The sequence below is a fragment of the Rhizophagus irregularis genome, chromosome 25 (assembly GCF_026210795.1).
Source record: "Rhizophagus irregularis chromosome 25, complete sequence".
Taxonomy (NCBI): domain Eukaryota; kingdom Fungi; phylum Glomeromycota; class Glomeromycetes; order Glomerales; family Glomeraceae; genus Rhizophagus; species Rhizophagus irregularis.
Window position 1 is genome coordinate 122,659 of NC_089453.1, and position 21,814 is coordinate 144,472.

Sequence of the window (21,814 nt, forward strand, 5' to 3'; positions counted from 1 at the left end):
ATTTCATGGCGTGTGATTTATGAACACTCTTACTATCACGTGTACAATCATTATTTTAAACTTTAAACTTTGTAAGTAGAAGTCATTATTAAGTCACTTGACTAGATAATGTAATTATATATATAATAATTAAAGTTTATTACCATCCCGGGAAAAAAATATTTACATATCATTAAGGAAATTACGATGCTCTATATCATAAGTCACACTTAGTGCGACGGGGTATAACTAATTTACAATGTCCCAGGTACTAAGCCATTTTCTACCTTTCAATTTACTTGAAGGATAATTAATTCCGTATGCTATATCTTTAAAGTACCAAAATACAATTATAATGGATGCATAACTTATACCAAATATTATCTTCTTTGCCCGTAAATTACAATACACGGTAAAATGATCAAATATAAATCCTGCCATTAAGATTGAAAAATATAATGCGGGAAAATAATGATGTAAATATGTAACTCTTCCCATTATAAAAAAGGGTATATAATGTAATAACCATCCAATTACGCAAATTTTACCAATATACAAGAAATGTATCCATTCGGCTGTAAAATGAATCCGTTAATATTTATTTTATAAATTATTAACAAAATTATTTAATTAATGTTCATACCTGGTGAAAATTCAATATACTTCCTTTTTTGTCTCACTGAATACCAGAATAATAAACAGAAAAATAATACCAAAGAAGCAGTTCCAGACCACCACACAATTGGATTTCCAAGTAAAAAAAATTTAACCTTGTCATCTGCCCATTCACTCATTCTAAGTCCAACTTCTAATATTGGCCATTGTATTGGCAAGGATGAAATGGAATCTTCTTTGTCGGGATTAGGAATTAGTGCATTATTTACGGTATACATACCGACATTTAAATGCCAAAAGTTGTGTAGAAATTTTGATTTAAAATTAACTTTACTACCAAGTGGTACTAAAAGCATTTATAAAAAAAAAAATAATTTAGCAAATATAAGTATGGTTTTTTTTTAATAACTTACACTTTTCATTCCAATGTCGTTCAACATTCCAATGAGTGTAAATATCCTTTGCATTGTTACGCTTATCACAAGTCACTTCAATTTGTCTAAATCCCCATTCTGGCAATACTCTATTAGCAGACCGGAGATAACACCCGATTACTTTATGACGAAGTCTTATACTAGTCGTTAATGTTCGAATACGATTTGTTTTTGTATTTGTATCACTAACAACTTCAATCACCCAATAATCATTATCATCTCCCAATGTTTCATTACCATAAGCACTAACTTCGAAATGTACATTGGTTACAGGGGCAGCAATTTCATGACTGTGTAGATTTCTTCTGGTATTAAGATGTAATAATCTAATAGTATCTCCATTATTTACAAATTCGACCTCAGTGATATTATTGTACATTTGCTCTTTTCTTGGTTTCAGTATCATCCAATCATTGTTAATATCATTATGATGATAACAAGATACTTGTTGTTGTTCTGATCCTCCGGGATATTGATTAATATGGGAATGCAAAAGTCCACCGCCAAATCCCATATTCTTAAGGGTTAATCTTGATCCATACGCCAACTCTAAATAAGAATTATTGAAAATCAGTACAATTGCATATAAAAAAATAAAAATTTAATAATTATTAAGTCAAACAAACCAAGAGGACTTTCCAAAAAGTTGTTTCCAATAAGACCAGCCTGAAAGAGAGAACTCATTTGAGCATCTCCAGGTCCAGTATGGGTAAGAATTGAGAAATGGATAACAAAACATGTCACATATATCAATATAGGGAGAATTATGAGACATATAATTCTCGCTACCCAATGTTTTAGATAATCTACCTAAATATAGCAAATTAAGCGTAAACTTTAAAGGGAAAAAGTAATTTATACAGTTAGCTATTACCTTCGATATGTCCAAATCTCCTAATTTATTCCAGAGATCTTCAATTGTATATAATCCAACCAGTGCTGTTGTAAATAATCCGATCCATTTGACGCTTAAATAGAATTTTAAATTATTAGATTTTATCTATATAAATATAATATTTATTTATTATATAAACGATATGATTTACCTTGAGACACAACCTATAGAAATTCCAGTCATGAAAAGCCATATCCACCAATTGGTTGAAAAAGGTCTATATTTAAAAAAGTTTTATAATACGTATTTGTTAATTAGTTCAAATAAATACCTTTGTTGAAATGACACATACTTGTATATTTGATTGTGAAATTTGACCAAACAAAATACGGTTGTATATGTGAAGAATAATAACAGCGAATCCAGAAGAATAAAACGACTAATGCAAATATAAGCTGTATCTAAATACGAATGAAATAATAATAAAATAAACAAATGAAATACTTAATTAAGTACAATATTCAAAAACGTTTTTTTATCACTTACCTAGCAATACCATCAAAGTTACTAGAATAACGGCTTGACTTGAAAAACGCAATTCACTGGTTGTATAATAGGCCAAAGGAACCATCCCCGCTCCAAACGACGCCAAAAACAATCTCATAACTGTATAATTAACATTTTCCGGATATTTAGTAGCAGGTTCAAATGAAAATGATCCATCATATCCGGCAAGCAGTCCTGCTAATGCAACTATCATTTTACCAAGAGGTGGATGCACATCAAAGTAAAATTCGCGCTTAAGATAACGTGATGCAAACTAAAAAATAGTGAAAAAAAATTCAATCTATAATAAACCTATGTAATAAATGGAATTGATTTTGTACTTACATTGCCAAAATGTGCCTGCATTAGGTGATGTTATATTTAATATCTTTACAATGTATTCAATGTATTATAAAACAATAAAGTTTGTAGATAATTTACCTCATCCCACATTACAATATCCGAAAGTGAAATTAAATAAAATCTCGACCAAAAAGATAAGAAAGTGAAAACTAGAGGGACTATTACATTGTAATATTTATTGTAAAAAGCTCGAGTTTTTGCTAGATTCTTTTGTAACTATATTGAAAAAGCATCAACATGATGATTGATGACTGATGACTATTATTTCTTAAAAAAGATCACTTCGTTACCTTGATAGAGAAAGTAAATGAATTAGAGAATACTTGTATTGGTTCTTTAGTTTTGAAATCTTTGTCATCGAATTTGAGAACTGGTTCATATCCTTCTTTTCGATAAGAAGTTAAATGTCTTCGTTTTATATTATCCATTCTGAAAATAATTGATATTGTTCATGTCGTGCATGTTCAGCCTTATTTATAATTATTCCATAGAAATAATAGCCGAAAGGCTAGAATAAATCGAATTACGTGTTTGTTTAAATTAAATCATTTTTTTTAAAAAATAAAAAAAAAAATCATACAGAATAAAAAAGAAAAAAATTGTGAAAGATCGATAAAATGCTGAGAAAACGTTTTTAAAAATCATTGATCCGCGATCTAAAGTTCAAGGCACAATAATCGAAAAAGGAAATATTAAATGTAGATACTAGCCAATTAAAATTCATTTTTATAAAATATTTTTTTCTTGATTACTATATATAACTATAATGAATCGAGTTGTCATGGCTTATAAGAAATTAACTCTCGTGGCAATTTAACGTTGATGGTTGAAATTTGGATATTTTCTATTTGATCAATTGACCATACATGGAATTTTAATTAACAATGTTAACAAACGAATTTGAAGTTTGCCTGGATTATCATAATAGCCGAATTATAAATCGTGATTATGCATAAACCTTACAAATCAAGTTTGGACAAGATGATTTTCATAATGTTCTTTTCTTTTTTTCGCTCCAAATTTCTTAAAAACAAATACAATGTCTACAGCTTATTCGGCTGTCCACAATAATTCATGCTTACCCTTTATACATACTTGGGTAATAAAAGAATTTCAACATTTTTGTGATAAACAAAATTTATTGCATTTTATAATAAGTGAACCATTTAATTCTCCAGCTCCGAGTGATTCAAATAATAATATTAAACTTGAATATACATGGAGACTCGTTGCCGATATTGAAAATATTGGGGAGGACTTTTCATTATATATGTATATTGTAGCATTACAAACAGATTTTGAAAGGGAAAAAGAACTAAATGATAGGATTTCAACATTTAAGTTCAAAGTATTTAAAAATCAGATACATGGAAATATGAACTCATTTGAAGAATTTATAATGTTTAATCAAAATTCTTTTACTCATCGAACAAAATTTGGAATTAAAAACGCACATGGAGGAAAGTTATGCAAGATCAATCAATTATTTCCAAATAATGATACATCTATAAGTACAGATATTATCATTCGTGTTCATATAAATGAAGTCGAAAAACCACAAAATGACTTTAAAAATAGTATCAACAAATCTTCATTACTTTCTCATTCATTAGAACAATTTTTTAATAATCCATATTTTAGTGATATTACATTCACGTTTGACTGTGGTTCAGAATTAAAGGCGTCTCGACTTGTCCTTGCAGCTAAATCAACTTATTTTATGAATATGTTCACAGGTGAATGGACGGAATCAAATCAGTCAAAAATTGCTATTAAAGGTGTAAAATATGAATATTATAAGGCAATGGTTTATTATTTTTATAATGGATCTCTTGATTCTGGTTTAAATTTTGATGCACTCATGGGTCTGTTTAGTGAGGCTGATATGTGTCAAATTGAAGATTTGATTGAAATCGTTGCAAATAAGATCGTAGAAATGATTTCGAATGATAATTGGCATGAAATTTTATTGATGGGTTGGCAATCTAATAACAATAATTTAAAAAAAGCAGGATTAAAATTCGTGCATGAAAATTGGTTGAATATAAAGGATACTGAAAATATGAAATTTATAATCGAAAACTTGAATGTAGAATGGATGGAAGAATTAATGTCTGTGAGATTTTTTGGAATTAGTAATTACTAAAAATTTTAATTTCACATCGTAATAATTTTTCTTTATTAACAATTTTGATATTGGATATTTCAGATTTTGAATAAAAGAGATTTTATAGACGTAAAGTTGGAAAAGCATTTATTTATTATTATGTTACTATATTAATGTAAAGAGAAAATGTAAAGAGAAATAATATGATGTATATTATAATAAATAATGAAAACAAATAATTATTTAACGTTAAAGAAAAAAATGTTATAATTAACCTATCCCTCCTTTCCAATTAAAATTTTTGTTTCCCTAAAGTTTTTTTTTTTTTTATATATAATTTAATATACAAATCTAAAAAAATTATTATATATAAAAATACAAAAGATGTATAAAATGATGAAAAACGGATTTGAGTGAATAAATAATGTTTTTTAAAATATATTTTATGCAAATTTCTATGCTATTAAAACTTATAAAACTTTGTTTGCATCTAAAATATAAAAATGAAAATGTACATATATATGCAAAAATGATGATTTAAAGATTTAAAGTTTTTGATGATGATGAAAGGCAAAAGAAAAGCTAAATAATCTTAAATTATTGAGATACTACTAACCAAATCTTTCAATGATTCATTATTTTTTTTTTTTTTCCTTTAATTAGAATATGAAGATTGAAAGGCAAATTGTTAAAGTTCCTCAATAGAAAATGTATCATATTGTAAAAGGGATGTATTGTATATAACCCATGAAAACAAATAAAACTTGATAATTTTAATCGTTCTAGGAAAGTTGTCCATAATGTTGATTTTTAAATCTCTAAAGAGATGTTAACACAGAATTCTGCTCTTTACCTCCCACAAAAATATTTTTTTTTAATGAAAATATTTGCAAATTCAAGATGCCAAAAAGTTAAAGCCTTTAGAAACACATAAATTTACTTTTCTTGGCCATAACTTTTTCCATTTCGCTTTCAAGAGCTAATCTTGCTGTTTCAGCCCTTTCTTTTGCTTTACGCTCTTCCTCCAACACACTCTCCATATTCTTCTTCTCCTCTCGTACTGTTGATTTGGCCTGTTCTACTTGTACTTGAGCATCTACCAATTGTTCTTTCAAAACTTTGATCTGTTCAGTAAAGTCAAGTTTTTCCTTTCGTAATATTGATAATTGCTGTTTAGCTAAACGAAGATTATCTTCACTGTCATTATAATTGGCCTTCAAAGATTCAACCAATTGTTTAGCTTGATTGTTGTCATTTTCAATTTGAACAATTTTCTTGTTTAGTTTTTGGATTTCTGATGTAGTCTCAGGATTACTAGCATCAGAACCTTGCCGTGATAAAGTCGTTTCAGGTCGTGGTGGAAAAGGTGAACGTGGTGGAAGTCCAATGGATAATCCAGGTGTTGCTGGAGGTGTACATGGGCTTTGTGGATGTGATGGAGGGGGAGGTGGTGGATGATTTGGTGGTGGCATTGGTGGTGGTGGTTTTGAACGATTTCCTGCAATAGAACGAACACTTCTTGAAGAATTAGATATTGTTGAATTTCTGTTTCCTGGTTCGTTATCAAATGATACTTTTTCGAGTTCCGCAACCTTTTCTTTAAGTGTCTTAATAAGATTATTCTGCTGTGCAATTGTACTTTCTTGTCGTGAAAATTTAGCTTGTATTGGATCATCAACGTCTGTGCTATTTAAGCTATTACGCGGACTTAAACCTAAATCTTTAGAATCTTGTTCAAGCATTTCATTCAGTCGTTTAATTTCTTTTTCTAATTCTTTAGATTTTTCTCTAGAATTGTGTTTTAACTCAGACATTTCTCTCTCAAGTTGTATAATCTGTTCATTTAATTGAGCGATTTGACCTGCCGGCTTATTTCCACCCATACCTATTGATCGTAATTGTTGCGTTAAAGATTCGATCATCTGATCATGTTTGTTGCGTTCTTCGAAGAACAATTCATTAGCTTCTTCTAATTCTCCTCTTTCGTATTCAAGTTCTTTTATCTTTTCTTCTAATCTCTTTACTTCTTCTGCTTCACTTGAACTAAGACTGGACAATTCCTTTTCTAAAGATTTTACTTTTTCAGTTAGCTTGCGAGTTTGATCTTCAGCATCAGTTATCCTCTTGTTAAGAACATTGTTAGTCTGTCGTAAATTTTCGTTTGCAGCAGCTAATTTAGCCAATGCAGAATTTGTGACTCCTGAACCTCGAGATGTGTTCGAAATATTTTCATCATTTTTAGCTTCTTCAAGAGCAGATTCTAGTTCGGAAATACGACTTTCTTGTTGTCTTGATAATTCATCGGATTTCATGGCGGCTTCAGAAAATTCTTCAGCTAATGATTCCATTTCTTTTTGAAGTTGTTCTACCTGTTTTTCTAAATCATAATTCTTTTCAGATTGAATTATTTTATCCGATTCAAGTTGCTGTGTAGATTTTTCTAACTCGGAAACTCGTTCACGATTTATAATTACTTCTTCATGCTCTTTTTGGAGTTGATTTGTAAGTTCCTCGATCATCTTATCGTCAATCTTTTCATATTTTTCAATAAATGAAAGATGATTCAATTCATCAAGTTCATTTTGTAATTCAGAACATTTATCCCGTAGAGAAACAATTTCATTATTAGCTTCTTCTAATTTATTCATTTTATCATCACGGTGATCTTTCATTTCGCTAAGTTTAAGTTCTAAATTTTTAACTTGTTGACTTTGTTTCTCTTTTGATGATTTGATCTTGTTAATTTCCGTTTTATATGATTCAATTTCGGAAGAAGTAGTTGATATCTCAAAAGTTTGCAATTCAATCTGAGTATTTTGTATTAATTCTTCTAATTCAATTATAACAGTATCTTGATTGTTTATTTCTTTTTCTTTTTGTAAAATTATATTCGTGACTTGTTGTAATTTACTTTCCAATTCATTGATAACCTTTGTTCGTTGTTCTTCGGATTCTTTAGCTTCTTTGAGTTGTGATCTTACGATAGAAAGATTTTTTTCTAAACTACTAATAGCGTCTTTGCTCAAATTTGAAGAATCTTTTGCAAGAGAAATTTCGGATTCTAAAGTTATTAAAGTAGATTCAAGTTCTCTAATAGCATCTTTTTGATAAGATTCCCTTTCTTCAAGTACATTCATTAGCTCATTAACGCGACTTAAATGCTGGTCACGTTCTTTTTCAATCATAATCACTTGAGTTTCTAATTCATTTATAATATCGGATTGAGCCATCATCTCAAGTTTTGTATTTGATAATTCTTCCCTTAAAGCACCAACATTTTCATTTCCTGCGACTCCAGCGATCTTGTAAGTTTCAATCTCGATTTCTAATTCTCTAACTTTTCTTTGTACGTCATTATATGCTTTTTGAGTGTCACTTAATAATCTTGATACTTTATCAAGTTCTTCGGATGATGTAGAAGTGTTTCCTTTTGCTGAAGCCAATTCAGCTCTTAATGTTCTTAATTCTTCTTCATGAGAGATTACAAGTTCTTTTTGTAAACTAAATCCTCCTTTTACAGTTTGAAGTTCTCTATTGACAACTTCCTTAGAAGATCTGACCTTTTTTAATTGAGATTGTAATTGTTCAATAGTTGATTTTTGTTCTGCTTCTAATTGTTTTAAAAGAACAACTTCTTCCTTTACAGTTTCAAAAATTTTAGCTTCCTTTTGAGCTGAAGAATATTTGGACTCCAGATCATAAACTGTCCTTCGAAGATCCGATTCAGAAGCTTTCAATCCAGCAATTTGATCTCTTAAAGCCGCAATGTTTGGATTCTCATCTTTAACAAGTTCCAATCGAGCTTCAAGCGTATCAATTTGTTTACGTTGTTCACGTTCATTGTTACGTAGTATTTCGAGTTCTTCTTTCAATTGGTTAACCTGTTGTAAATCTTTATTTGATTGTTCATTAATTTTTTCTTCTAATTCCTGGACTGTCTTTTGTTGTTCAGTTTCTTTAATTTTCAATCCAGAAATTTCACGTTTAAGAGCGGAAACTTGAGATTTATCTTCTACTTTCTTTAATTTAAGTTCCAAAGTATCAATGGTTCTCTTTTGCGTAGCTTCAGATTCTTTTGCTAAAGCCAATTCGGTTCTAATCTTTACAAGATCTTCATCAATTTTTTCTCCCTTTTCTGATAATTTACTTTCTAGAATAATAATCCTTTCTCTTTGAGAAATTTCAGTAACCTTCAAATGTTCCAATTGTTCATGTAAATGAGATTCTTCATTATCAGATCCCAATCTTGCTTTAAGAACGCGAAGTCGATCAAGTGCGATAGCTTCTCTTCCTCGAACTTCTTTAAGTTCATTTCTTAAGGTTTCCAATTCAGATTGAAGAATTTTATTGACATCATCTCCACTTTCTAATTTATGAAGACGATTTTTGAGTTCTTTCATTTCATTTTCTAAATCCTCTTCATGTTTATGTATTTCCATTAATTTTGTTCTAAAAGCTAAAGCTTCAGCTTCTTTTTCACGTAATTTTTGTTGAAGGGATGATTTATCTACAAGATCTCGTTTTAAAGTATCAATCAACTCATTTTTATGATTAATATCCACTTTAAGAGTTTCAAGTTGACCTTGAAGATCAACTACCATCTCTTGTTCTTCTCTTAAATTTTCAATAGTTTCGGATTTGTGTGCAAGTTCTTGTTGTAAACTTTCAAGTTTCGCTTGAAGACCATCAACAGTTTTATCGGTAGGATCAACATAACTCATAATAACAGAATTACGTGGAGTTGGAATATGTTGTGCTTCCTTTTCTTTATTTAATTGATTTTCAAGATATTTAATTTTTTCTTCAAATTCTAAAATATGTTTATCATTCAATCCATTAGAATCAAATTCATCATCAGTTTCTTCAGGAATACTGGTCAAAATATTATTTTTCTCTTCAAGTGCAAGTCGATAATTATCCCTTGTTTCTAAAAGTTCATCCTCAAGTTTTCGAATAGTATTCTGATGTTCAATTGAAGGGAACAAAATTGCAGCAATGGTATGACTTTTAGATTCAATTTCACTTTGAAGTTTATCAACTTGATGAGTAAGTTCCAAAGTTTCTTGATCTTGTTCAGTATTAGAATTAGGAATTCCTTCCAATCGAGAAATAGCTTCATTGACACGAGCTTGTCTTTGATTTTCTTGTGCAATAATAAGTTGTTCTTCTAATTCTTTTAATTGAGCTTGTAATTTATGAAGAGATTCATCATTAGATTTATTATCTTTTTGATTCTTTGTTGAATAGGCACGTGATAATTCTGTCCTAAGTTCTGTAATATTTGATTCAATTTTAATAATTTCTTTACTCTTTGGATCATTCTCATTTTTGGAAAGAAGGTTAAGAGCACGACGTTGTTCTTCTTTTAATTGTTCAACTTCTTCTCGAAGACGATGAACCACATCAAGTTGATCAACTTCACTAGTAGCAGTGGAAAAACCTCCTTCCATATAAGAATATTCTGATGCAGTCATAACAGACATAACTTCAATTTGAGCAAGAGCATCTCTTCTTTTAATTTCTTCACGTAATTCTTCAACAATTTCAAGTGTTTCACGATGACCAATTTCTAATCTGGCAAATTCTTGTTTAACAGCATCTAAACCTGCCGTTTTATCTGCATGAAGTGATTCTAATTGTTTAAGTTCAATTTGTAATTTTTGAACCATTGCTAAACTAGAAAGTTCTTTCTTTTCTGCTCCTTGAATTTCAGCAGAAAGTGATCTTGCTTTACGATGAGATCCATGATTAAATGGTGATAAAGCATTAGGATCATTATAAGTTTCATTTGAATTATCTATTAATTCTGAATTATCAGTATCAATAATTTCCAATTGCATTTTAGTTCCTGAAAGTTGTTTATGAAGATCAGTTATTTCTTCAAGGCAAGATTGATATTTTATTTTAATTTCTTCAAATTCAATCGAAGTTTTTTCATGAATTTTTTGTAATTCATATAATTTTTCTTCCAAATTTAAAACTGTAGCATAATTTTCATTTGAAATTGGATTAGAACTAGGTGGAGTTGAAAAAGGTGTATCAACTTCATCAGAAGTTGAAGAAGTTGAAGATGATCTACTAAGAATTTTTGGTGAAATTTTTGTTACATCAACTTTTAATTTTTTCAAATGAGAAATTTCAATAATTAATTCTTCAACTTTCTTTTCAAGGTGAGAAATTCTATTATCACGTTCTTCAATTTCTGCCAATAATAAAGTTTGATCATCATCATTATTTAATTTTTCTTTTCTATATTTTAATTCTAAAATATTATAAGCTTCTTCTCTTTCATGTAAAGCTTTTTCCAATTTTTGAGAAGTTTCATTAATTGAAGCAAATTTACTTTCACTTTTAGCTAATTTTGTTTCAAGTTTTTGAATAATGATTTCACTATTTTCTCCAGCTATACGAAGTTGAGAAATTTTATCTCTAAGATCATTTATTAATTCTTGATCCCTTTTTTGTTCACTAGTATGAGCTTCAAGTTTAGCTTCAAGATCTTTAATATAATTTTCAGTAGTTTCACCTCTTTCAATAAGTCTAGCAATTTTATTTTTAAGATCACCAATTATACCTCTATTTTGTTCATTTAATTCTTCAGCTTCATAAAGTTTTAATTCATTATCATGAACCAATTTTTCAGAATTATTTAAAGAAGTACGAGTTAAAGCAAGTTGTTGTTCAAGTTCAGAAATAGATTTATCATATTCATTAATTACAGGTTCAACATTTTGTTGAAAAGATTTATCAAATAAATTTTTACTCTCCTCAAATTTTGTAGTATCAAAATTATCTTGATATTCTGTAAGTTCAGCAGAAGCTTTTGCATACTTTTGAGTTAATTCAGCATAAGAATTTTGTAATTCTTTTAATTGTTCTTCAAGTAATTCAAGATCTTTATTATTACTACGATTATATAAAGAAGGGGAACTATTACCATTAGTAATTATACTAAGAGAAGAAGAAGGTCTTCTACCATGACCATAAGAATCAAAAGTAGGAGTATTTCTACCAGATATAGGAGTAGCAGGACAAGAACCATTAATTCCAGATGATAATCTTATAGATTTAATTTCAGCTCTTAATTTTAAGACAAGAATTTGTAAATGTTCTAAATCATTCCAACCAGCTTCTTCTTGATTTACGATAGCAGAATTTTTAATATTACGAGCTCTATTCGCATATTTTAAAGTATTAATAGTTTCACTTATATTATATTCAGCAGGAGAAACACAAGCTATCATTAAAGTTTGAGCATTTCCACCAAGAGAATCTTGTAATAATCTAGTAAGTTTAGAATCACGATAAGGAATATGAGTAGTATTCCTTGCTTTTGAAGGATCACCTAAAGCAGAAATTACATTTCCTAATGCGAGTAGACCAGAATTTATAGAGATTCCCTCCTTTGCACGATCACCAGAAACTGCGGTACGTTTGAGCTGCGGAATGTAATATATATATTAAAACGGTAAATAAATATATAATATAATATATAATCAAAATATATATATAATAAATTAAGATAACTCACCCTTTCACTACCAGCCAAATCAACGAAATTAAATTTACTTGTAACAGTTACCCATTCACCATCATCAAGTATTTTACTTAATCTTCTTGGAGGGGGAGAACCAAGTTTTGTTGGAGTTGAAGGAGTTGATGGACGGGAAAGAGGTGTTGGACTTGAAATTCCGTTTGTAGAAATTTGTTTTTGTTGACATAAAGTTACAGAAAAAATAGCATGTGATCGGGAAGATTGTGAATTCATATCAGTCGCTCCAACTTGTCTGTTTAATGAACCACGTGCTAAATGACTGTAAAAAAAAAATATATTAAATTATATATATTTTTTTTTTAAAAAAAAAAAACCAAACAAAAATATAAAATTATAATCTTACCCCATAACTTCTTCTACACTATTTACTTTAATTTCTTGTAATCCACTCCAAATTATATTACCTTTTGAATCTTCTCTAATTAATAATTGTGGTTTATTCTCATCATCATCGGTATCATTTAATAAATCGTTTAAATCTTCATTATAAATTTCAATAAATGATACTTTCATTGTAATTTTACGAGATTTAAATTGCGCAGAACTAATATAAGAGAAGAGTGTGTGTAAGGCACGTGGAATGATACCACGTGATTCTTGGATTGATGATACGCTATCGGACGTTCCCATCGTATATGTTTTACCCGATGATGTTTGACCATAAGCAAGAATCGTTACATTGAACCCTGTTATAGGAGAAAGATTAGGATTTAAGACTTTGGGGGACTAAAGAAAGGAATAAACGAATCACAACGATTCACGATCAAATTAAATAATATGATCGACAGTAAAAATCATTACCTTCCAAGAATTTATCTACCATATTTCTGACAGAAATATCATAAACATCTCTCTGTTGTGTTTCGGGACCAAATACATAATCAAAATTAAATGTAAGTTTTTTATCGCCATGAACGATAACTTGATTTGGTGTAAAAGGGGAAGTAGATAAAACATTTCTTTGAAATCTCGAAGGTAAATTAACCAAATCTTCTTGTGTAAGAGGTCTTATACGAAGAGCTAAAAGATAATTTATTTTTTAAAAAAAATTTTGATTATTAATTTTTTTTTATTAAGAAACGAATTTTATTGTTCGATTCTTTTTTTTTGATTCTTACCCACTTGTACCGTTGTGTTTTCAGAATTTGAATTAGTCATTTTTAAGTTTTATTTTTATTATGTCCAATTATAAGGAACTTTTTTGTTGTTGTTGTTGTTATTGTTTTTTTTTTAATTCTCTTTCTTTTTGGATCCTTTGTTTGTTTTTTTTTTAAAGGATGATTTTTTTTTTTTTAGAAAAATAATAAATTACTGGAACCAGTCCAAGCAAAAAGAGACTAGATAAACCAAAAAGAAAAGGCGTTCAAATTTTTTGTTGCAGGTCCTTTTTTTTAAAAAAAATGAAACCAGATATTATATACGTTACTTTAAAAAAAGAAAAGATTAAATTATTATTATTATTAAAATATTTTTCATCAAAAATAAAAAAAAACGCGAAAGATAATTAATTTCTTTACAAAAAAAAGTGATTCCTTTTTTTTTTTTTGTTTTTAAAAAAAACCGATGAATGATGTGATGTGTTATTTTACTTCTTTTTTTTTCCTTTAAAGAGAAAAAAGTAAAATAAAAAAAGAAAAAAAAAAAAAGGAAGGAAAAGTTAAAAATAAAAAGAAAAAGAAAAAAATTTCTTTTTTGTTTCGTGAATAGAAAAAAAAATATTTGCAGTTGAATTTGTTGTAAATTTTTAATAGAATGAAAAATATTAGTTATTTCTTGTGTTGTTTACATGTAGTACGACCGTAAAAAAGTTTATTATTAATGTTTAAACTTTTTCATTTAATATATTATATATAATAATATATATATTATATATAAATTAAGAACGAATGAAAAATTAATTTTTTCGATTCAATAGAATGTTTTTTTTTTTATATTAAAAAAAAGGGAGTTTAAAGTCGGGTTATTTAATATGGTAATAATAAATAATAAATAAATAAATAAATAAATAAATAAATAATAATATTAATGAATGAATGAAATAATCAAGTCTCGAATGTTTGGATAAAATAAAAATGAAAAGAATTAAGAAGAAAAAAAAAAAAAATGAAGGAAAACCAAATTTTATGGAAATAAATACAAATAATATTATAAAAGGAAAATGCATAAGTATTTTTGTACGTCAAAAATAACTTGTTTATTTTTTTCAATATCTTTAATAACTGAAAAAAAATGTTTAAATGTCTAATTCGAAATTAAATATCCAATATAATTTTTTTATTATTACGTAATAATAAATGTTCGAATATTTATGGTTTATTGTAACATTAATTGCATTTATCATATTTATATTGTTAATACAATGTAAATAATCAATATCTGTTAAGTGGATTGATTATAAATAAATAAATAAATATTTATATATATAATATGTATATACGGATCATAATTTACATAATTTGTACCTAAATGAAATGTACCAATTAAAAAAAACCAAAAAAAGTTGTAAAAATGTAAATATTTTTTTAACTCGTTAAATAATGTGTTACAACTTTTGAATGGCATTTGTAAATCATATAAATTTAAATATAAACTTTAAAAAAAACCAATCCTTTTTTATTAAAAAACAAATATAAATCATTTTTTCCAAATACAGTAATAACTTATTAAAATTTTGGCGGGAATTTTTTTTTTTTTTTTTTTTTATCAGGGTTCAAAAAATGTAAATGTCATATCGAATAAAAAAAATTTTTAGAAAAATTATTTTTTTTTCGAAAGACAAATCGGAAAATCTATCAATTTAAAATTTAAAAAAAAATTTGAATTATTTGTAACGGAATACGATTCTTTCATAATTTATATCAGTTATTGGAGGAAAAAAAAAAAATTTGATCATCCTTATTATTTATTGTATGTCTTTTGTACTATTATCAATGACAGCAGATAATTTGCAGTAATTGAGGTCGATTTTTGAAATTGTGTGTAGGGGTAATTTTTTATTCTCCGAAAATTCATCTTCCGTAAGCAATACAAGTAAAATATCTACCGAATAAAAATTGAGAAGCAATTTAGAAACAAACCATTTCTAAATAATATTATAAACATGTTTCAATCCCGTTCGATACGTTCGCCATGCCATCTCATAAACATATAAACGTGTTATCGTCAACAAAAAACGAATTGAGGCCAATGTATCATTAGCCTTATTTATTTTAGGATACTGAAATTTATTAATCTATTTATAAATAGATTTGTACCGTATCTGGTATAGTTCGAGTGCTGTTCTTTCGACATATGATCAAGTTATAATAATTGTCAATTAATTAAACCATTTAAAATCTCAATTAAGTTAGTATTCTTAATTCCGCAAAAGTTATTCCCAACTACAGTTGTAATATCATCAATGTCATACATTGGCGCTCGCCATATGTGAATGCTGTGAAACATTCTATTTCTTGATTTGCACCGATAAACAAATTCATGAAAACCAATTAATTTGATTTTATTTTTATCCACTAGTAACTAATCATATTACAGTTGATATATCAGGTACAGTATGTATCCCGAATGAATTAAAAAGTTTTTTTTCTTTTTTCGTGCTCAGGTTCGCAAAATTTTGGTTTGTACTCTATATTCACGATTTCACTTTGTATCACTTTACACAAATTTATCAAAACATCGAATTTGTTAATTTTCCGATCTTTTTACATGGTACATATACAATATAATAATGCTGATAATCCTACCTTATCTGATTCAATCCTCTATTAATGGAAAATTTCAATAGAATATCTCCTGAATATAATTATTGACGGTATTATCGTTATTTAAAAATGTATAACATTCAATTACCTTTCAATTAAAATTGAAATTGCTTTTTTAAACCATCATATTTTCATTTATTGGTCTTTCATATCAAGTATAAACGACAATAAAATTCTATAATTGACAATGCAATTACTACAAATCCCTATTGTAAAGTATTTATTATATAATCATTATTAATGTATTTCTTTTTTTACTATTTATTTTATAATAAACAATAATTATATTTTTAAAAAAGATTCAAAACTCGGTTGAGTTATTACTACTGTACTGTAACATGTACTAATTTCAGGGGTAAGGCTTAGAATAAGTTTTAGGTTTAATCTTATGTACATTATAATGTATAACATTAAATTTTGAAATGCGGATACTTACGCGTGGATCATATGATAACGTCAAAGCGTTCTAAAATTTTTTTAAAAAAATTTTGGAATTTTTTATCCGTAAACAAAAAAAAAAAAAACTCCCCCTTTCAATTTATACTTATTATATTTTTTTAATTAACACTAAAATTTTTATTGTAACAATTTTATCAATAATAAATATAAATATATATGCGTCCATTTTACACAATTTTTTAATAATTTCGGGAGATAATCCCTCTCATAAACCGCAGTATTTTTAACCAATAGAAAATGATTCCTGTATAACCTGACCTTTTGAAGATCATCCGAGATCATCCGGGATCATCCAAAATTTTAACAATTACTACGGATTAATGATTCGTGATCAAAAAATTTTTTTTTTTAAAAAAAAAAAAATAATGCTTCAAAAAACATTTTCGTTAAATCGATCAATTTTTTCTGTAAAATCATTTTCTTGTATTAAAAAATACTCCACTGCAGCAAATCAGCAACAAAAACCTTCCGCTTTTATGGTATTTAATCGAGAAACGAAAAGAATCCAGAGAGATCGTTCTTCAATAGATATTGAAGAAAGTAGGAAAGTCGATTATCTTAAAGATGAAATCGCTTATCGAATGGTTGATAGATTGTTGGTAATAATTTTCTTTTAAAAATATTGATCAAATTTTTAAATAAATTTTAACTTAATTAATTCAAATTCTTAGGATATCAAAAGAAAATTTAATACAATCGTTGATTTGGGAAGTGGATGTGGTCATATAATCAAACATGTTGATAAAGACGTAATGAAAAAGTTAATTATGTGTGATATATCATCAAAAATGTTGGAAAGAGATAAAGATATTAATTATGAAGTTGATGTTGAAAGAATTGTTGTGGATGAAGAGTTATTACCTTTTGATGATAATTCTTTAGAAGCAGTTTTAAGTAATCTTTCTTTACATTGGGTTAATGATTTACCTGGTGCTATGATACAAATTCGAAAATCTTTAAAACCTGATGGTGTATTTATTGCATCAATTTTGGGTGGTGATACATTATTTGAACTTAGAACATCGTTTCAACTTGCCGAATCGGAAAGAGAAGGTGGAATTTCACCAAGAGTATCCCCGATGACCAATACACGAGACATTGGTAGTTTGTTATCTCGTGCTGGATTCAATTTGACTACTATTGATACTGATGATATTGTCGTAAATTATCCTAGCATGTTTGAGCTGATTCAAGATTTAAGATCAATGGGCGAAAGTAATGCCGTATTGACAAGGAGACCATTTCTTAAAAGAGATACATTATTGTCCGCTTCAGCAATTTACAAAGGTAACATATTATATTTTTTATTCAGAAATGTGAAATTCTGTAATAATTAAATAAATGCATTTTTCAATTTTGAAAAGAGCTTTATGGAAACCCTGACGGATCAGTTCCGGCAACTTTTCAGGTAACTTTATATAATTTAGTTTTTATTGTTCAAAAATTCTAAAATTTATATTAATAATGATCTTTAAATTTAAATAGATTATTTATATGGTAAGTATAAAATAAATGGTCATTTAATCATATAAGATTGGTTCATTAATAATTTTAATTTAGATTGGATGGAAACCCGATGTTTCACAACCAAAACCTTTATCTAGAGGATCAGGTCAAGTATCATTAAAGGAAACATTAAAAGGTGGTGATGGTAAAAGTAATAAAAGTAATGATAATTAAATTATTTTAAATTAAAAATATTTTCCTTTTATCTAAATTAGATAATTTGTAATATAGAAATTATATAAAAAAACATTTTATTAGTATAATTCAATAATTAGTAGAAAGGGTAGTGAAGTAAATTGTAATAAAAAAAAACTATATATTCAGACTGTATAATATGAATATCAGTATCACTCAAACTGCTGACGGTGGGGTTCGAACCCACGCATGTTTACACATACCAGAACTTAAGTCTGGCTCCTTAGACCACTCGGACACGTCAGCTTATGACAAATATATTTCAAATTATTTTAATTTGAATGAATTTTTTATAAGAATTAAAAAATTTTCTTATCAAGTATAATGTATTACTATTACCAATATTATTGTCTGTAATTAATAAAAAAAAGAAAAAGTAAATACTTGTAAATATTTTCATTAACTAAATTACTAAATTTGATTATGATTAGCTATTTCAAATTCATTAAGAAGAAGTTTAAGATCAGCTGGTATTATAAAGAATTAAACTGATACCTTGCTCTACTATGTAACAATTATATTAAATTATAGCAAGCTTATTTCCAAAAGTTTTTAGTATTATAAGCAATAGTATAAGATTATTTATCTATTTAGACTAATGTAAACAAGCATTTTCAGTTACAAGCAATATTATAACATGTACAAAAAATAGATTGCATTTAGAAACTTTTCATATATTACTATATTCAAAAGTAAAAAATAAAAAAGTAAATGATTAGTAATAAAATTTTCATAAATAAATAAAATTTTATATTTCAAAATTAATTGTTACCAATTATATATATTAAATCAAGAATTTTTTTTTTATATATAATAAAAATAATAAAAAAAACTGTAGCTAATATAATTAAAAAAAATAAGATTACAAAAGAAAAATATATAAAAAAAGTAAGAAATAAAATGGTAAGCAAAATAAAGTTGCAGGATAGTAATAAACAATACTGTATTTCTTTTATCTTTATTTTCTGATTTTTCATTTTGACTACTAAAATTTTATAATATTATAATATATTTTATTAATATTTTTTTTAATTCATCAGAATTCAGAAAAACATATCAGTATATTAAACAATTATTATAATCTTAAATTACTTTTTGAATTATTTTTTTTTGAGTTTTTTTAGTAATAATTATTTTTGATCTAATCAATACTATTAGAAATCCTCCTATAATACTACTTTTTATTTTACGCCAATTTTATTATTAAGAATTCCAGAAACCTTTATTAAAGCAAATTCTAGTTTCATTGAATTATTGTATTTATCTATTTGTTGTTATTTACAATTGACAATTTCATTTATAGTTTTTATATAATATAATCTACGTAATAATTCATCTTCTGATTTATCTATCAATTCATTATCTAGTATAGTTAAATCTTTATATAATAGATTTTCAATATCATAATTTTTTTTTCTATAAAAGTTAATACTATCACCATATACTAAAATGTCAATAAATCCAAATCTGTTATAATCCTTCTTTTTATTTACATCAATAATTAATTGCACTTTTAATATATAATATTTAAGTAGTATCAATATTTACAGCAATTTATAAAGAACTTTTATTATAAAATATTACTACTATAGTTTCTCTTCCATAAACTTTATAAAATATTTCAATGTATACATACGTACAGTCACACCACTATAATATAAGTGTACTCTTTATAAGTGCATCCTCTTTATATACATGCCATAACTTAGTCCTAAGCTAGGAACTTAAAGCTAAGTGTATTATCCTTTATGTTTTATACGTATAAGTTCAGATATATTTTAGTTATTCTTTATTAATTGTAACCATTATTGTTTTAGCTCCATACAATTCTTAAATAAATAGTTTAGTCAGGATAATTTTGAATATTTAACTTTAATAATATCTCTTTATTCTTTTTTTTTGTCACTATAAATAGGTGAAGGGAGTAGTAATAGCTTTTTCTTTATAGGTATTAATCTGTTTACAGAGGTTATAGAGAAGGGACTTATAAAATATTAAAATCAATAGATATATATATGGGTATATAAGTATATATATACAGGATTCTGACTACTATTAAGATAGGTCATCCTGTAGTTTAAAGTAAGGTTTACATATAAATCTCTTTAAAGATCCTACTATAAAAGGAAATTTTATGTTACATTGTTATGATTTTTTTTCTTTTTAGTTAATTAACCAATAGAATTTAAGCAAATCCTAAGGTAAAGTTTCATATGAAAGTGAAATTTCTACCGGTAACATATTTTAGTAGTAGCGGGTCCTATATATACATTTAAAAAAATATATATATATAATTATTTTAGAAAAAAGCTTTCTATAGTGCATAACACCTAAAGGCATCAATGGTCCGAAATTTATTTTTATGCTGATCATTACTAAATAAAGTTAGATTATTACTAAATTTGGTAATAAAGATGTTGATCATTTTATGTATTATAAATTAAATAGTTAAAATTATTTTCACGTGATTAAAAATTCTGAATTTTACCCATTTACATATAAAATTATATAAATTAATATGAAAATCATCAACTTTAAATCTTAGTAGCTCCTAAAATATAATAGTTATAGAAAAAATAATCTGATAATTTGAAAGAGAAGAATTTAAAGTATAATATTATTAGTTTATATTTTCAATTATCATAAAATTTTATTAAGTAGTTAACATTTTAAAATCACTAATTTTATTTGATGTCTTTAGATGTTATGCAGCATATTTATATTAATTTATGTATTACTTATATTATATGACATCAAAATTAATAATTATCTGCAACTTCTGCAGTAACAAAAAAAAATCAAACTTTTTTTTAAGTAAAAACTTAATTTTTTTCTTTTACAGCCTTCAATTTCTTTTGCTTTCCTTCAATTTCATTCTTTTTTCCTTTTATTTCTTTTTTTTATTTCTTTCACCCTTTCCTCTTCTTTTTTTCTTATCAGAATCTTTTAAAAAAACAAAATGGTAAGTTTTGAAGCATTTATTTTGAAATATTATTAAAATTATTTTTTTTCAATTTCTTTTATATATATTTTTGTAGGTTAGAGAGTTTGAAATTGAAAACTTTAAAATGGTAAGTTTCATAGTATTATAAAACTTGGATTTATTTTATTAGAAAACATTTCCTTTTTTTTTGTAAGGTTTGTTTCTTAGAATTTAGAAATTCCAAGATGCACCTATATTAAAGAGTAACAGATATATTAAAACTTGGGCTAGAATTATATAACTAGTAAAGGAATAATTGAATAGTGTTGCCACTTAGCAATTTAATTATATAAAGTTTCATGGTAATTGGTAAGTAATCAGTTTCATCTATTTACTGTTAATTCTTTTAACTTATAGATCAATAATCAGCTAATTGGATAAATGAATGCTTCAGAACATTCAATTCAAATTTATGCTCTCATCATCGCTGATGAACTAATACATCTCATATTAGCATATGAGGCACCAATTATGTC

General features: G+C 26.6%; 4 protein-coding genes across 4 annotated transcripts; 2 read left to right on the top strand and 2 right to left on the bottom strand.

Moving 5' to 3' along the window:
* Positions 1 to 228: 228 nt before the first annotated feature.
* On the bottom strand, positions 229 to 3,200 carry OCT59_016500 (uncharacterized protein; the record flags this gene model as incomplete). The annotated part of the gene is made up of 11 exons (XM_025327882.1): positions 229 to 554; positions 623 to 940; positions 1,008 to 1,577; positions 1,655 to 1,838; positions 1,903 to 1,996; positions 2,075 to 2,140; positions 2,216 to 2,324; positions 2,410 to 2,683; positions 2,755 to 2,769; positions 2,851 to 2,988; positions 3,063 to 3,200. 11 exons carry the CDS (start codon positions 3,198 to 3,200, stop codon positions 229 to 231), a joined length of 2,232 nt encoding a protein of 743 aa, XP_025169107.1.
* A 562-nt stretch (positions 3,201 to 3,762) lies between these two features.
* OCT59_016501 (uncharacterized protein) lies at positions 3,763 to 5,328 on the top strand. Its single transcript, XM_025321372.2, has one exon. It carries the CDS (start codon positions 3,812 to 3,814, stop codon positions 4,916 to 4,918), a length of 1,107 nt encoding a protein of 368 aa, XP_025169106.1. The 5' UTR covers positions 3,763 to 3,811; the 3' UTR covers positions 4,919 to 5,328.
* A 471-nt stretch (positions 5,329 to 5,799) lies between these two features.
* On the bottom strand, positions 5,800 to 13,592 carry OCT59_016502 (uncharacterized protein; the record flags this gene model as incomplete). Its single annotated transcript, XM_066145746.1, has 5 exons — positions 5,800 to 12,318; positions 12,411 to 12,693; positions 12,778 to 13,120; positions 13,236 to 13,454; positions 13,553 to 13,592. 5 exons carry the CDS (start codon positions 13,590 to 13,592, stop codon positions 5,800 to 5,802), a joined length of 7,404 nt encoding a protein of 2,467 aa, XP_066003499.1.
* Positions 13,593 to 17,019: 3,427 nt separating this feature from the next.
* On the top strand, positions 17,020 to 18,334 carry OCT59_016503 (uncharacterized protein; the record flags this gene model as incomplete). The annotated part of the gene is made up of 5 exons (XM_025327881.1): positions 17,020 to 17,253; positions 17,326 to 17,941; positions 18,019 to 18,062; positions 18,140 to 18,151; positions 18,215 to 18,334. The coding sequence occupies 5 exons, from the start codon at positions 17,020 to 17,022 to the stop codon at positions 18,332 to 18,334; spliced, it is 1,026 nt and encodes a 341-aa protein (XP_025169103.1).
* Positions 18,335 to 21,814: the final 3,480 nt, after the last annotated feature.